The 18,441-nt window shown below is 42.3% G+C and overlaps 1 protein-coding gene across 2 annotated transcripts in view; it reads right to left on the bottom strand.

The window, feature by feature from the left end:
• LOC308172700 (phospholipid-transporting ATPase ABCA1) overlaps window positions 1–18,441 on the bottom strand; it is a 172,311-nt gene that overhangs the window by 119,795 nt on the left and 34,075 nt on the right. For both annotated transcript variants that reach the window (XM_080547635.1, XM_080547636.1), the window contains exons 12-14: window positions 15,057–15,254; window positions 9,910–10,115; window positions 7,747–7,923 (exon numbers count right to left, since the gene is read on the bottom strand). In XM_080547635.1, coding sequence (XP_080403761.1) covers window positions 7,747–7,923; window positions 9,910–10,115; window positions 15,057–15,254 — 581 coding nt within the window. The remainder of the gene's footprint in view (window positions 1–7,746; window positions 7,924–9,909; window positions 10,116–15,056; window positions 15,255–18,441) is intronic.

The following is an 18,441-nucleotide window of genomic DNA, read 5'->3' as shown; positions in this document are numbered from 1 at the left end:
AACAAAGATATATCAAATGGACTCAATATTTGACAAAGTATGGATTCCTCTTATCAATTATGCTTACTGACCTAAATACAGTCCATAAAATGTCAGCAAAGAACAGTTCATCACAGTTAGATAGACAAGACACAAAGAGAGTATGCAGTCATCTGCGGAAGGGTAGCCCATATTCAAGCCATTAAACATGAAGAACCCATCCAAGTACATTTCCAGTACATTTACATTGAGCTAATTTCTCTGCTAACTTTTGGGGAAGTGATTTGTTATGTGACTTATGAAACTCTGCCAATTGAAAACGGCCTGCGCAAAAACCTACTTCATTTAATTGGTATTTTGCCCTGGACAAAGAGAACCATTTTCATGAGAGGCATAATATCAGACAGGTTTTTTTCAGTACTAATTTCCCTCTATCAAGCTGAGCAAGTGGAGGCAGACCTGAGCAAGGCAACACTGGTAATGGTTCCCCATGGATGGTAAAAACACTTTTAAGTGTCTATATTACATTACAGGCTAACTTATTAATCATATTAATTACAAAGAAGAGCAGTCTGCCAGGGCAAGAGTCTATTTACCAGATGAGTGCCTTTCATAAGCCCTCACTGAAATTGTGATTGAGACAATCTTAAACAATTTACGGACATCAATTATTACAAAACTATTATGATCAACTTTGCCTCCTGCAATTATACATAATTGTATAATTGTATTGTCTGCATTTTCACATAAGTTTGTAACCACTGACACTTTAACGGGGCAGGGGGCGGCTGTGGCTCAGGAGGTAGAGCCGGCATCTAATGATCGCAAGGTCGGCGGTTCGATCCCTGGCTCCTCCTGTCCACGTGATGAGGTGTCCAATGTGCGTGCCGGCACTTGCATGGTAGCTTGCCATCCATAAGTACAGTCCATTTACTGCCAGTTTTTTTTTAATGGACTAGTGTATAGTGTATTACTAGTGTAATGCTGCCACTAGGACACCTTAGCCCAGATACAGTTGAGTATACAGCATCATGAGGAAGGAAAATTATGTTTATATATTGAAGCAGCATCTCAAGACATGCGATGCAGGACAGCCAGGAAGTTAAAGCTTGGTCGCAAATGGGTCTTCCAGATGGACAATGACCCCAAGCATACTTCCAAAATTGTGGCAAAATGGCTAAAGTCAAAGAATTGAAGTGGCCAAAGCCCTGACCTCCTATAGAAAATGTGTGGGCAGAAGTGAAAAAGCATGTGTGAGCAAGGAGGCCTATACAAACCTGACTCAGTTACACAAGTTCTGTCAGGAGGAATGGGCCAAAATTCCACCAACTTTTTTGTAGGAAGCTTACTGTGGAAGGCTACCAGTGTCAGTGTGGTGAACGCACAAATGCTAACACAGAGAGGGAGTCATGATGGTAATGACTGTCTTGAGGGAGTCTGTCTTGCTTTAGCACAGGACGAGGGGTTTCGTCCTGTGACTTTTCGTGATAGGTTAGTTGTGCCAACCGCTGCGCACTGTCGTCACTTTGTCCTGCACTGCACCTGGGTCCGCAACACACTCACACACTGTTACAACTAAGTGTATGTAAACTTCTGACCCACTGGGAATGTGATGAAAGAAATAAAAGAAGAAAATAAATCATTCTCTCTACTATTATTCTGACATTTTACATTCTTAAAATAAAGCTGTGATCCTAATTAACCTAAGACATAGAATGTGTCTAGAATTAAATGTCAGGATTTGTGAAAAACTGAGCCAGAATCTGTAATGTATTCGGCTACTGTGTACTGTATGTAAACCTCTGACTGCAACTGTACCATGCACAAACACACAGATGAAGCCCATACACCCGTCGTCTGAGAGGAACCACAGTTATGCGAGAGCATGAATGGGAGAGACCTGTCATCCATGTCACTTCCTGTTCTCTCGTGGGACGTATCACTTTCACAGGAAGCTTTTGCGAGTCACTAGAGGGGGATCCGATTTTAGGAGCACAAAATACTAAACCATCATACTGTAGATGTGAGGAAAAAGTTATGATATTAATTTTAACTTGTGGAAGGAATTATCCATAAAAATAGATGTTCAAAATACATCATGTCAACACTTTCTCTAATAGTTCTGGTTCAAGCTATTTTTACATCATGACCATGCCTCAGGTAACGATTGCATTATATATTAATATTAATCCCTTTATTATCAAGCACTGATTCGTAAACTCCTTTTAATGGCAAAAATTCAGAGCCAGTTATTAACTCGTCACACTCAGGGAGATCAGTCATGCACACCACGTTTGACACTGACAACCTTGCCACCAGATGCTCTTGAATAATACATCTTCAATCGATCGAGGTTGCTTAAGTAATACAACTCCTACGAGGTACATGTTACAGGGCTTGAGTAACATCGACTGCCATGACCTAATTTAGGGGAGTCAGGAGAGGGGAGTCAGTCTTAGAAAATCATGTGTACAGTACGAAAACAACTTCAGAGAATGTTGTACTTATGTTTAGATTTTCTTGCCTCATTTCAAGCAGATGTCCCACTGAGGAAGGGTTAGGGGGGTAGAAGGGGTCAAAAAGTGAAACTTATTGTGTCAACAATATCTAGTATTCAGGTTTTTTTTCATAACACCAACTTGAAGTTTTAAAGTACCCACTCGATATACTATACAACAGTTTATCGATCACAACAACAACAACTATCTCTACTCAACTCCATCAACCAATAGAAATGGCCATTTATTTCAACAATCACTTTATTGACAAATGATGTCAACTCAGACAGGAAATGCCAACTCCACACTGTCAGCCATCGTACACTTGTATACTAGACAACACAATGAAAGAGAAGAACTCTTTTGAATTCTGTAAAGTGACTTCAGAAGAAGTGAAAAAAATACTATTATCTATCAATAATGAGAAACCACCTGGTATTGACAACCTGGATGGAAAGCTATTGAGGATGGTAGCGGACCACATTGCCACTCCCATATGCCACATCTTTAATCTTAGTCTTGAATGTAATAATGTGTCCACACATCTGGAAAGAGGCTATGGTAATCCCTCTACCAAAAAATGTGTGTGCAGCCTTTTCTAGCTCTAACAGCAGACCAATCAGCTTGTTACCTGTTATAAGCAAACTGTTGGAAAGAAATTGTATTTGGCCAGATACAATGCTATTTCTTTATGATCAATTTAACAAGCAACTACCGGCATGCTTATAGGAAAGGGCACTCAACTTGCACAGTACTCACTCAAATGACAGATGATTGGCTAAAAGATCAACAGGATATTGCAGGAGCAGTTCTACTAGACGTCAGTGCTTTTGATGCCATTGATCATAATAAGCTATTAAGGAAACTCAAGTGTTATGGCTTTACTCCATCTGCCTTGGCATGGATAGAAAGCTGCCTGACTAATAGAACACAGTAGGTTCTCTTTAACATAAGCCTCTGAAAAGCAAGACATTGACAAGACAAGACACAGTGTGGGGTTCCACAGGGCTCTTCACTGGGACCGCTGCTCTTCTCAGTTTTTACAAATGATCTCCCACTTGCTTGTGAAAAAGCCTGTGTGTCTATGTATGAAGCTGATTCAACACTCGACATGTCTGCATATTACTTGTTTTGAACATATATAAGACTAAGAGCATTGTAATTGGTTCAAAGCACTAATTAAGCTATAAACCACAGCTGAATCTGGTAATGTACATAAGGTTCAGAGATAGGAAATGTTAGGATATTTATAGCATAGAGTACAGCACAGTGTTTTATTTGTATAGTATAGTAGTATAGTATAGTGGATAGTGTATATAGCCTTTATTTATGTAAACCAGCTCTTTTCCCTTCTTGCTTTTAGTAAAAAAACTCCTAGCACCAGGGGAGCCCCCCCCTCCTAAATGTCGTTGTATGGTACCTGTACTGTATTACTGACAATAAAGACCATTCATTCATTCATAATGATGTTGCTATTGAGCAAGTATAGGAAACAAAGCTTCTTGGTGTAACTTTAGATTGTAAACTAACATGGTCAAGACATAGATTCACTTATGCAAAAGATGGGGAGAAACACATCTGTAGTCAAGACACTTTTTTCTTTTCTAACACCACATCTAACCAAACATGTCCTCCAGACTTTGACTTTCAGTATTATCACAATTAGATTACTGCCCGGTGGTCTGGTCAGGCACTACTAAAACACATCTAGGGAAGCAACACATCATACACATTAAATCCTATCTAAGTATTTACATTTTATTTATGTTATTTATTGTTGTTTGTGGATGGTTCTTCTTTGTTATGTGTTTTTGCAACGCTCGCTAAAAACTAAGGCTGCGAGCATTGCTGACTTTTATATGATTTGTATTTTTGTTATTTGCTGTTATGTATGTGATGTTCTTCTTTGTTATATGTTTTGTGTGGACCCCAGGAACAGTAGCTGATGCTTTCAAATCAAATGTACAGTATCACAATCGTTTCAAAGTCCATTTATTATGTTAACATTAGGCTCTGATAATTATGTCTAACTATTGATATGGAGTAATACACAAGAGATGCTCTGATATAACGATGTGTTTGAGGCCGCACAGAAGCTGTCAATGATGTAACAGTTTGCATCTTACCATGTACAGTATGTGGGCCTAAAACCTGCCACTTGTAAAGCGAACGTTGCTGGTTAGAATCACACTTGGGACAATATTTTGTCTTTTTTTATTATTATTGCTAATTGTTGTTCCTTATGCTAATAGTTTCTATATTAAACAGTCAAAGTTAATGCCTAATACTACCTAACCGCCAATTCAGTCTTACACAAAGTACAGTATCTTACTTTTCTTTACGTATCTTACATAATCTTGAACACAGGTGGTCAAACGCTGGTATAGCCAGATAATACTATCGCTGTATGTAATACTATAATACTATCTCCCAGAACATAATAATTATATAACATAATGCTATGAGGTACATGCCTATATTTTACACACCTTTTTGTCAAAGATGTTTCATTCATCCTATTATGTGCTTTGCCTTCCCTAGGTGAAGTACATATTGATACTAGTGTTAATAAGATATAGGAACATCTGACATTATTTGCTTTTTAGATTATTTTTTAAGTCAGAATGAAAAATGATTACAGCAAATTACATGAATTGCTATTCCCGCCTCTGGATGCCACTGACACAATAATTGACACATTTACAAAATAGTTACCTTAAAGGTCTTTTTCTATCACGCTTCCCTGCATCTTAGTGCATCTTCCTTTTTGCAACTCCACTCTCAATTATTTATGTGTGAAATAACAGTTTTCAAGTATTAATAATTGAAGGAAATGCCCAAATGGCTAGCCAGGCCGAAAGAGTAAATGGTAGAGGGACCGAGGGTATTGCAGTGGTTTATGGTTCTCATTTATCTTATGTGATTATTAATTCTTTGTTTCAGAGAGAGGGGAAAAGGGCAGGAAGGGCATTTTGAAAAAAGCTCCACTTTGATTCATTTTGCAACATTCAGCAGGAATTAATGAACAGGAAATGGATGGTTGACTTTCCAGTGTGCCATGAGGGAGGTGGAAAGACCATTCTCAGAAATACAGAAAAGCACAGCCGATAAGGAACCTGCAGTAGTGTCTATAAATGTGTCATAATATCATTTGAAAATGTTTGTTGGAGAATGCTACTTTCAATTTGACCAAGAGATCAAACAGATGAACTGAAGAAATCCTTGAATGAAGGATTTAAAGACTTTTACACTTCTGTGGACTGACTTTCCACTGAATTGATCCCAACCCTTTCCAAATCTGTATACCACTTGCCAAACAGTTAATTCAGCATTCATTATTGTCATGTCATTTTGTAATGTGTCTTTTTTGCTGAGTCAATTCCTCCAAACGTGATTTGCGTATAAACAGCTACAGCATGTCTAGTATATCTTAAAACAACAAGCTGACTATTGGTGAAGGAGAGATAAGGTTCTCTTGGAAAACTAGTTCACAAATGTTGGAACAAAATCAATAAAGACATTACTAACTCTGCACATGTGTTTGCCATCAAGGGCTGATGTTGTCTTGATCCATAAAGTATGTCCAAGGCCATATCGACCATATTGACTGCAATTCTAAAGAACAAACTTCATGCTAAAAGGTGCTGCCACCAACAATGCTGCATCAACAAGTCATTACTCAGCGTATTACTGCTTAGCCTCATGTATGGCAGACCTTAGCCTCATGTACGGCAGACCTTAGCCTCATGTATGGCAGACCTTAGCCTCATTAATGACAGACCTTAGCCTCATTAATGACAGACCGGATACTTTTTTTGCAAGTAACTCCATGTGCCCAGGACTTAACACTGTGTATCTGTGTAATAATCTATCTATCTATCTATCTATCTATCTATCTATCTATCTATCTATCTATCTATCTATCTATCTATCTATCTATCTATCTATCTATCTATCTATCCCCAGGTAATTGTAACACTGTGGTACATTCTCCCCCAACCCTAGCATGACAAACTGTATGTGCTAGCTAGCTGGCAACAATTCTGACACATATCAATCATGTCAATTTGTAGCCAATAGACATTAACCTTAAAACAGCAGAAGAAAAAGTACTACTACAGTACTACTTACAATAGGTAGCATTTATCCCTTGGAAAAACTCTTTTTCCCAATAAAACCTGTAGTTGGTGACATATTTCAATAAATCTGTTCATGCAGGGAATACACACAGCTGTGCATGTACTGAGTGAGTTTCATCCCTAACTCGTTTCTGATTGAAATGTCAGGGTGTTACAACTGACCCCTTTTACATGTGTCCCCGATCTCCCCTATCCTCCTATAACATATTGGTTTAACACTCCCTTGAACATTGCTATCTATGCAATTTAATCTGGTGCTGTTTTCCAGATTTGTTTTAATTTTTTTAATTAAGTAGAAGATCTTTAGGACACAGTGATTTCCGATGGGGGAACATATCGGTATCCATCTCCTGAAACATTGTATTGCGTTGTTGTAGTCAGATCTCCCGTGTAATTATCGGCCCCCCCGATGACATCACTAAGCTTTGAGTTTATTAATGGAGGTGATAAAACCATGTAGATGGGAGTCATTTTCTCGACTCAGAGGAAATCTAAGCCATCCACGATCGAGAGCTAGAATGCACTTTCTCTCTCCCTTGGCGAAAAGATGGCTATTTAATGTGATATAAAAACTGTACAGCATACCTGAGTCACAAAGAATGGGATGTTCCCTATCAATCTCTCACATGACAGAATTGTGCTCTGTGCATTTTTACTGAGTAGGAAGGGTAATATTGAATCAAAGGAAGGGAGTAAGGGCTGTACGCTAAATAATTGAAGATCCATCATCCATTAAAGGATTTGATGCCCGGGAATTGTCCTGTAAGTTGGACTAAATTGATAGCTCCAACTTTTTTTCCCTCCATCTTTGCCACAATTTATATTTCAACTCCTAAAGGGTATTAAACTTTGTTTGACTTTTTATATCAACTCAAGTTGTTTTTCTCCTCTCTTCGCTCTCTTTGTCATCCCATGGTGAAAACCAGACACCAGTATAGCCACCATAGACAAAGAAAGAAGAAAGAGATTTCCACGGGGAAATCTGTGAGGGCTAAGTGACTGATAAGACCATTACTCAAGCCCCGTGGTCGCAGTGAGTGGCAACTCCCAGAGTGAGGAGATTTTTATTGCAGTAATGTCTCCTTCCTCCCCTAATCAGGAAGCAGACAGATAAAAGCTTTTGTACTCACCCATCATCCACGTAGCAGGGATACGGCATTTGCTGGGCAAATACGCCAAGGGGTTGGGTCTTGGCTGTGTGTGTGCGTATAATGCCGCTGTCCATCATGTCCTGGAGATAGGCGAACCCTCCCCATATATAGCGCAGGTCGTTAAAGGAGTTGTCCCGAGCCCCAGGAGACCATGATCTTATTAAAAGGACACACATCACAGTCAGTGTCTAAAAGACAGCGGGGGTTAGGGGGGGGGGGGGGGGGGGGGAGTTGTCCCACAACTGACATGAATGTCCAGAGACGGGGAAAGATACCCTTTCTACAACAAAATGTCTTCTTCAGTTGTCTGGTATTCACGTTATATCTACTAAGCAGTACAGTACTATATCAAGTGTAAATATTAGATTCAGGCTACCACCGCCCCCAGATACGACGTCCATTCATTACTTATTAATAATAATAATAATTATTATTATTCTTTTTCTTTTTTTAAATGTATTAAGTGCTTTTCAGGGACCCAAAGACGCTGACAGTGTGGGTCCACAAAACACGGAAACAACAAGCAACAGGGTACAGGAAACAATTAACGCAGCAATGGTGGGTGAGTGGAAACAGTGGGGGAGGGAGGGAGTGTGTGGGAGGGACAGGAGCCAGACAGAAGAGAAGGGAGGGGAAAAAATGTGTCTCTGAGTGGCTGGGGGAGAGAGCTCCAGAGTCGGGGTGCAGCTCGTGAGAAAGCACGGTCTCCAAAGCCTTTGAGTTTAGAGGGTGGAACAGTGAGGGGAATAGAGGATAAGGATCGGAGGGTACGGGTAGGGTGATGGGGGAGAAGGAGGTCAGTCAGGTATGGGGGGGCCCAGGCTATGGAGGGCTTTGTAGGTGAGGAGGAGGTCAGTCAGGTATGGGGGGGCCAGGCTATGGAGGGCTTTGTAGGTGTGGAGGAGGTCAGTCAGGTATGGGGGGGCCAGGCTATGGAGGGCTTTGTAGGTGAGGAGGAGTAGTTAACCCACGTTTGAAGTTGATGCTTTATTGATGCTTTGTTGATTCTTTAATCGGGAGCCAGTGGAGAGAGTGATGTGGTTGCGGGACCGGGTGTTTGAGAGCAGGCGGGCGGCTGAGTTTTGAGCCATCTGGAGTCTGTGGAGGGAGCGGGAGGTGAGGCTGGAGAGTAGGGAGTTGCAGTAGACAAGGCGGGAGGAGATGAAGGCGTGGATGAGGGATTCAGTAGCAGGGGGGGAAGAGGCAGTGTCAGATTTTGCCAATATTTCGGAGATTGGACAGTGAGGTGGGGTTTTTTGTAGAGTCGTTCCAGTTGACGGCCGGTCTGTTTCATGGTGGTGAACATGGAGTTCATGGTGGTGACCATGGAGTTCATGGTGGTGAACATGGAGTGTACCAGGGGGAGGAGGTAGTGAAAGAGACAGTGGTGGTTTTCAAGGGGGCCAGTGAGTCAAGGGAGTCAGAGAGAATGGAGTTGAGCATGGTGGCATAGTCATCCGGGTTGGATGGGGGTGGAGTCAGGGGGGAGGGCAGAGGATATGGACTGAGACAGAGTGAGTGGGTCGACAGATTCGATGTTACGGGAAAGAGATGGTGCGTTCGTTGGGGTGGTGCGGTGGGGGCAGGGGGGGAAGAGAAGAGGATGCAGTAGTGGTCAGAGAGTGGGAATGGAAGAGGGTGGGGGTTGGATATGGGTAGGAAGGCAGAGCAGGCAAGGTCGAGTGTGTGGCCTTTTACATGGGTGGGGAAGTTGATGTGCTGGGAGAGGTGGAAACAGGCAAGGAGAGAGAGGAAGTCAGATGTGAGGATGGAGTTGGGTCGGTCGACGTTGGTGTTTAAGTCACCAGTGAGTAGGAGGCGGGTGGAAAGGGGAGAAGCAATGGTGAGGAGAAGTGCCGCTATGGAATTGGGCAGTGAGACGGAAAGGTATTCATGGGGGTTATTAGTAGGGGAACACTTAACCTTTTTATGGTATAGCTATTAATAAACTGTTCATAAGTACGGTTCACTCTCTTGAGTAAGCAGAGCAGCATTTATTCATATTCCTATGAATTATTGATAATAACCATTTATACGATTTTAATGCATACATATGGATTTGTAATGGCTTATCAAGTCAAGTTATTATTACATTTGACCATTCATTATGTCGAGTGCAAGCAGGTTGTGTTCTGGGCATACCTCTCCTTTAGTTTATTTGTACGCTCCGCTTCATCGATGTCCATGCGGATTTTATACTTGACGTAAGGAGGGGGAAGGCTGGCATCGGGTTCGAGGTCTTGAAAAACGATACCAGCCCAGTACTTATTGTCCTTGAGAAGCTCCGAAGCCCTGGCCACCATATGTCCCTCGCTTGGGACAGCCTCAAACTTATCCAGGTCCAGACACTGAAATGAATAGAAATGTCACCACGACAGTACTAAACAATCATCAACAATCAACATCAACCATGATTAACTCATGGCTGTTGTAAATAAATAGTAGGAATACAGTTCCTAACACAAGATCGTGGTCCTAACCAGATTAATTAGCATTTCTACGTCATTTTATTTTCACAGATGGCATTAACACCAACGTGAAATAGTAAAGTAAAGTAATGTCCCAGAATCTGTAAAAAAAGAAAGAAAAAAAAGTGCTCTAAAAAAGAAATGTTCTATCCGTCAGTGGTGGCCAGCACAGTGCTTTACATGGTGGTATGCTGGGGGGCAGCATCAAAGGAGATGACACCAAGAGGCTGAACAAGCTTATTAGGAAAGCTGGTTCTGTGGCCTGGGGTGGTCCAGTGGTCTAGCACTGCGGTCTACAGTGCACACATTATGCCCATGTCGGCATGGGTCCGAATCCGGCCCATGCCCTCTCTCCCTTCTTCTCCTTACTTTCCTGTCTGTCTTCACTATATCTGACCATTAAAAAATGAAAAATATGAGTGTGACTGCCCCACAAAAAAAAAAAGGAAAGCTGGTTCTGTCCTCTGTGTCACCCTGGACACTGTGGAGGAGTCGGCCAATAGGAGGATCAGGACCAAACTCCTGGCCATCATGGACAATCCCTCCCATCCCCTATATGACACTGTGGCAGAGCAGAGAAGCTCCTTTAGCAACAGGCTATCACACTGCACCAAGGAGCGCTATAGGAGATCATTTCTGCCTGCTGCAATAAGACTGTACTTAAGTCCTCATCCAGCTGCGTCGATCAGGCTGATCAGAGTCAATCAGAGGCTGGATGGAGGATGTTAAATCCTACTGTATACAAGGTATCTTTATTTTTTTCATTTTTTTTCCTACTATTCAATTGTCACATTGTCTTGTTGTTGTTGTTGTTGTTGTTGTTGTTGTTGTTGTTGTTGTTGTTGTTGTTGGTGGCCTGAGCTGCTATAACACCTGAATTTCCCCTCTGAGATCAATAAAGTATCTATCTATCTATCTATCTATCTATCTATCTATCTATCTATCTAAAGTTGTTTACGTGTGATCTCCATGTGAACTCCAAGTGTGAACAATATTTAAAATAAATAAATAAACACTAGCAACGGCTTACATAATATCTGCCATTTAGTTGACACTTTTATCCAAAGCAACTTACATTGTAGTGAGTGAGTGCATAATTTTTTTTGTATATATGGTCCCAGTAGGAATCAAGCCCACAACCTTAGCACCAGCTGAGTCACATAGGACTAAGTGGCAGTTAAGCAGCTAAGGAGTATTAGGCATTACATCTGAGTGGTTAGGGTAAGTCATTAGCAAACATTTGCATTAGTAACAATAATTAGCAAACAAAAAACACTAAAAGCAGAAAAAAGAAAAAGAAAGAAATAACCTGACTCAACCTGCGATGTTGAGATTGCAAGCATTGGTTATACGCCCTCACTCACCCAAATCTACCACCTAGCGAAGCAAATATCCCTTTTGAAGATTCCTGCCAGCTTACGCTGCCTGCGGAGAGGGGATTTGTAAACATCTGTACATCCCGCTGACTGTCCATATGTGTAAACATCATTACGGATTCTGCGGCATTACTTTACCGAGGATATTGTAAGAAATGATTGTTGAGGTCAGGGAATGTTAAGACATAACTGTACCTTAACCACCCTCTATAATTGTATAACGCTCAGAAATGTGATAGCTTCTATGTGCAATCCTGGCAACTCATTCTTGCAAAAAAAAGCATTCGACCCAAAACATCTACACCAGTATATTGTATCAAAAAGAGATGATGGGCAGAATCTACAAAAGGAATGGTGAGAATTCAAGATGTGTGGTGAGGAGGGCAGAAATATCTTTGGGGGTACCGACACGAATAAGAACAACAAACAGGGCAGGATGAAAGTAGAGTTTCACATTGTGTGGCACCGCCGGGATACATGTATGATGGATACATGTATGATGGATACATGGTGTATGTTTCAAACAGAATCTGAGGCAGACCCGGCAGGTGGGAGATAAAGGCGTGGGGTTAGCACTCTGTGTTATACTGGACTGTAATGAGATAGCTACTGTAGTCATCCAGGTCGGGAGTCAGCCTTGACAGCTGTCCACACATCCTCACAGCCCTGCCTTGTTACATTATGTTCTCTCAGGGAAGGCGATACCATACCTGTATCAGATCAAGCAAAATACTGTATAACATATTTAATATGTTGTTATAAATTGGAAGAATGGCCAAGTTCAGTGAACCTCCAATAACCCTACATTTGAACCTACGGTTCTGGAAATATTACATATATTTTATACATGTAAAGACATGGTCTATGCATCTGCAGTATAGTCATATCTGCAATGTGTATATATCAGTGGTGGGCGGTGCATTTCACACCTAGGCCTTCAGTGATGTCCTACACAGTCCTACCTGAATTATTCCACCTCTTAATACCATCATTATGACACGCCAATATATACGTATGTATTATATGCCATGACAGACTATGTGGGATGAATGACAGTTTAGACACTAATATGGAGTTCACTAACAAAGAAATACATAATTTAAATTGTCACTCATCCTACATAGTTCATCAGCTCTGGCAGAGCACATACTAAACACAACATAAGCTCCCAATGTAAAATAAGTAAACAGGCCAGTCAGCCCTACTCACTACTTCTATATGCCAAACCAGCCAGGATCTCATTGAGAGGGAAGGCACGGATGTTAAACACTGGGGATCAATGACCTGACTCAGGTCACGGTTGAGGAACTGCCCCACTGACAGTGCCATCACCGCTAGGCCCTAATTTAGAACCACCTCCTATGCAATACACATTTACAGCGGACAACATAGTGACATGCTTGCAGAGGCCACGCATAATGTTACAAACCGCTAGCCGCGTGACGAGATTAGCATGGATCTTCATGGCAACGATAATCATATGTTTTTTTTCCCCAGGTGCCAGAATATTGCTAGGAAAAGCATTGCAGGTTTACTACTTAAGTGAATGTATATGAGCTCCTTATCACTAGAACAGCCGTGCCTTTTTTTACCAACCAACCCCCTCATGGCTGATTAAGTGATAAGTGAATATATGAGTGAATGTATGAGCTCCTTAAGGAAATAGCCAACGTAGTCACCACTTGTCCCCCTTTAAGACCCCACACATCTTATTTTCCATTTAATTTAACATTTAACCAGCGACAATTTATTTTCAAGGATAAAAAAAGACCAAGACAATCTCTTCATTCTATATGTGGATCCTGGCTTTGCTTCGAGGATGCAAGATCAGATATGTTGATTTCTGGTTTTAATGTTTGATGTTGAAGATGATCTCATCTTGTCAATACATATTTACATGAGTCCTTGATTAATACACTGTACTGATTACATTTAATTTGGCACAGGACAATCTATTTCTCACCTCAACACTGATCAAATAAGAGTGAGAGAGCAGTCTTAGGGGGTATCGGGGTAGTGGTGGTCTAGTGCAGTGGATCTCAACCCTCTCCTCGGGACGCCCCAGCCGCTCCACATATCTGATCTGTTCCACCACCAGCACACCTGATTCAACTAATCAAGTACAAACCATAATTGCTTTGCACTTGACTAGTTGAATCAGGTGTGCTGGTGGTGGAACAGATCAAATATGTGGTGCGGCTGGGGCGCCCCGAGGAGAGGGTTGAGAACCACTGGTCTAGTGGATAGCGAGTTGGACTGCTGATTGGAATTATTATAATAATTATTATTATTATTATTATTATTATTATTTTATTGCCATGCAATCAATTGTCAATTGTTGGAATGTGGTATGTTATGCTCTAGGCAAGGGGTCGGCCATAGACGGCGACCCTGGAGCAATTAGGGGGTTCAGTGCCATGCTCAAGGACACCTCGACACGTGGCCAGCCAGGGCTCGAACTGCTGGCCTTGCAATCGTTTAGACGCCGGCGAGATTTCGTGGACTGGTGGGGCGTGGGGGGGGGCAGTAGCGGAGTTTTGGGCTATCTGGTGTTTTGTCGACAGGGGGGGAGGGAGGGACGGGTGGTAGCGGAGCTTTGGATCGTCAGGTGGTAGCTTGCCCTACGTCGACGGCTCAAGTGTGGCCCCCTCTAGCGGTTGTGGCCCGAAACAACCACATAGACTGTTTATGCCAGCGGCCAGCCCTGTCTCTAACTTTTGGTTACCATTATTGTGGTAAAAGCAAATGCTGTGCTTTTATATCAAGGTTGTCAATTTCCGACTTTTGACAATTGACCACCTCACTACTTTATTACTACGTATTCACATTGTCAAAGGCCTGTGCTGATGGAGGTAGAAATGTACAACAAGCTAAATGGGAAGGACATGTACCTGGTTTGAACATTGAACATACTATCTGGTTTAATGCACACATGCAGGGTGTATCCCTTGCAATCGAAGGTAACAGGGAAAGAGCATCAGGGATCGCAGATTTAAAATATTGATTTTGCTAACTCTGATACATTGATTATGTTGCACATGGTGCCTGACACACTCACACACACACACGCACACACGCACACGCACACACACCCACACCCACACACCCACACCCACACCCACCCCCACCCCCCCCCACACACACACACACACACACCCACACACACACACCCACACACACACACACACACACCCACCCATACACCCACACACCCACACACCCACACACACACACACCCACACACCACACACCCACACCCACCCCACACACACACACACACACACACACCCACACACACACACACACACACACACACACACACACCCACACACACACACACACACACACACACACACACACACACACACCCACACACACACACACACACACACACACCCACACATAAAGACGTACAGCATTGAACAGGAGGCAGAGAATAACAAACCCCAATGAACTTGTTCAGGAGTTGGATGACTTGGCTGGTGGAGTTGTACGCGTCACGCCAGTCATAGGGAGGCAAGCCTGCCGGGCGGTCCTCAGGGGGGCCATTGTACAGGAAGTTGGCGAGCAGCTCCGCCGTCCATCTTGTGCCACTGAGTCGCTGGTTAAGGAGAGCCGCAAACAGCGGTTGTCCCAGCAAGTCCTGGTTTGAGAATATCATCAGATGAGAACACAATCAGTGCGCTATACAGTGCCAAATAAACAACTCTTGATTGAAGCTGATCGGGGACTTGAAGCAGCACATATCCGTCAACCTCTGTTGTTGGTGGTGGTGTCTCTGCCTCACACTCAAGGCTGAATTAATTAAAAACATTAAGCTAGATGGCACTGTTGTACTTCAAGCTTTGGGATTTACACCCACCTTTTTTTGTGACCATGCACACTCACATGAATACAGATAATATAATGTGAGAGACACATATGGTTGAACATGTAGGCACCCAAAATGTGAACATGTTGTATAGGGCACATACTGTAGAAACTGCCCCCCCCCCCACACACACACACACACACACACACACACACACACACACACACACACACACACAAAGAGACACAACATTACACACGCATGAGCAGGCAACACACAGGCACATTGAAACCCTGAAGAAGGCAGCGTTTTAGAGTGTGGAGTAAGAGTGTGTGTCTTCCTTTCTATCTTTTACGTTTCAATCCCCAGCATGCACCTCACCAAACTATGGTGCAACACACAGGCATAACCACACACATACACACAAACGCACACGCGCACACACAGTGCGAACCGTATGTCCATCTCCTTTCCTTCACCCGCTTGTGATAACTGACAGGATGACAGTATGCAGTAACTCGTGCAGTAACTCGAGTGAGCCAGTATAGCTAGAGGAAAAAGAATAAAAATAGAATCAAATTAAGTAAATTAAATTAAAGTACAAAATAAAGCTTAGGAAAACCTCTGCTTCAGCTTGTACGTATTTAGCCGTGGGGTTAAGGGGGGGGGGGGGTGCATTGATCATGTATGCAGTAACTGTTACGGTCAGCTCAGCTCTGGCAAAGCACTGTGATTCCGCCAGGCATGCCATGAGTTAATGAAGAGATATGCTAATCTAAATGCAAATGGCCATGCTGTTCCAGTCCACGATGTGTGCCATAAAAAAATGAATGGGTGCCCAACCCCTCTAGAACAATGCTGTCTTACATAACGGCTGCTTCCTACGCAGGTGTGTTCCCTACTACAGGTTTGGTGAAAAGCACTTTTCCATCTGCCAGAGACTGAGCTGCACTCTGATTCCCTGTACGCTTGCAACCATGAAATTGCCTACCATGTAATAATACACTAATAGCTGTGTTATTATATAACCACAATAAATTGACCATGGTCTGCTGATAATCCAGTTGGGGCATATTAGCCAGTCAAAATAGACCTGTTCCTTTTTAAACACTGAGCAATAACCTAGTTGAGCTTTAAACATAGTCTGACCAATGTGTTCAGTGGCATTTTCAACGTCAACACTTCTGACGGTATTCCATTTAATCTTGGGGTCCAAGTGTCAAATGTCCTGCTCGTGACCTTTTGGGGAAAACCAGTGCATCCATCATTTTGGGCCGATAATAGTGCCATAAACTCTTTCGCTTCAATAAACACGTATACCATAGAGAAAACTAACTATCGATTGAACACATTTTGTTTAGGTTAAATTGTTCCATAATTTGATTATTCAATAAGCCTAGCAATCAATGTATCTGTGGCTAAATGTGTTCTACTGCTTTTAATGTTCAGTGGCATTTGGAGAGATGTGCCGTTTAACCCCGCTGTCGATGTCCAAATGATATTATCCGTCATGGGAAGGTCTTCATGTGAAACATCTAGGTTTTCCGTGGCCTTTGAAAAGGCAGAAATGGACAGGTCCCCACGGCAAAACAGACAATGAGAAGTAAACCAGTCCTCTTAGCGTTTTCCAACATGGGGTCAATCTACTACAGTTTTGGACCATTTCTATGAAACTGGAGTTCACATACCTAGAATTCACATACATGACATGTTTGTTGACATACATTTTCAGCCAAACAGTTTTTCATTGCTTTCATACAAGCTGCAAATGTTAAGCGTGTTTTTGCAAAAAAAACTCTCTACATGGGACTCAACATTCATTTGAGTAAGGATTGACCAAAAACGAAATTATTTCCTTACATGCAGCATTGGCCTTCACACAGACATATTGTGGCCTTCATACACACACAGGAGATATCATAGGATGCTCCTTGAAAACAATGTCTATATACGCTGAGAGAAAAACTGGTGTCTCTTGGTGTCACTTCTATTCAGATGCAATTACGCCTTCTGGAAGCAGGTGTTCATCACACCTTAGGACAAGTCTTGGAGGTGTTGGCTATCAAAAAAAGCTGACTAGATGCATGAAAAGGCTTCCAGGTTGTTTTATACGTGTTCAAATTGTAACAGTGCCATTATGTATAAGAAAAACAGCCATTTAGGAAAAGTCAGGGATGATGGGTTTCACTACGGTAGAGTTATTTTATTATAAAGTGTCACACGTGCCTGTGGACTTCTGTTTGGGACGACCAGTGCTAATACGGTATACTTAAAGTAGTGCTTTAGTCAAACTTCTATAAAACGTATGGCCATACTTGGCATTACCTCAACAGATGCTGTAGCTGGCCATCCTTCAAATGGCAACATGTAATTATAAGACTGTAGCATATCGTTAGCCTCATAGCATAATTGCCTACGTCATGCTTCACTTGTGGTCAGCCGAGCCATCTTTGTATGTAGTGTCAAAAATGCCTGTCAAAGAGATGACTTACATAGTGATGTTGGAATGTAACAAGCATTCTGATAGGCTGATGGTATTGGCAATAATGCACAGTGAATCAGCAGTGTTAGGAGAGTAGACTTAGGCAGATATCTCAATTTGGCCAAAATATGACATAGGCAATTATGCTATAAGGCTAACGAGATAGAAACTGTTATGTAAACTCGCAAATGTGTATGTGATATGTATATAACGCTCATATTATGATAACTCAACAGTGGTGTGTTATTGCGCCATCAATGTAGGAAGTTACTAAAACCTTGAGGGACCTCTAGAGATGACATACCATCAGAACCGCCAGTTCTGAGGGGGGAGCCCCGTCAGAGGAGAAAATGAAGACAAAGGAGAATCGCTGGGCCATTTGTGTAAAGGTTAGGGATAGGGTAATGAATATCCTGGCTATATGGAGCGCTGCTTCTCTCCTTCTCTCTCCCCAAGCTGCCCATAAGCTCATTTGGAGTGACACTGGAGTAATGTCAGCTCTGAGGGAAGGGAAGAGAGGGGGGTTATGGGAAGGTG

The sequence above is a fragment of the Nansenia antarctica genome, assembly GCF_963989245.1.
Source record: "Nansenia antarctica genome assembly, chromosome: 17".
NCBI classification, from domain to species: Eukaryota; Metazoa; Chordata; class Actinopteri; order Argentiniformes; family Microstomatidae; genus Nansenia; species Nansenia antarctica.
The sequence above is the reverse complement of the archived record's forward strand: the minus strand, read 5'-3'. Positions and strand labels throughout refer to the sequence as shown.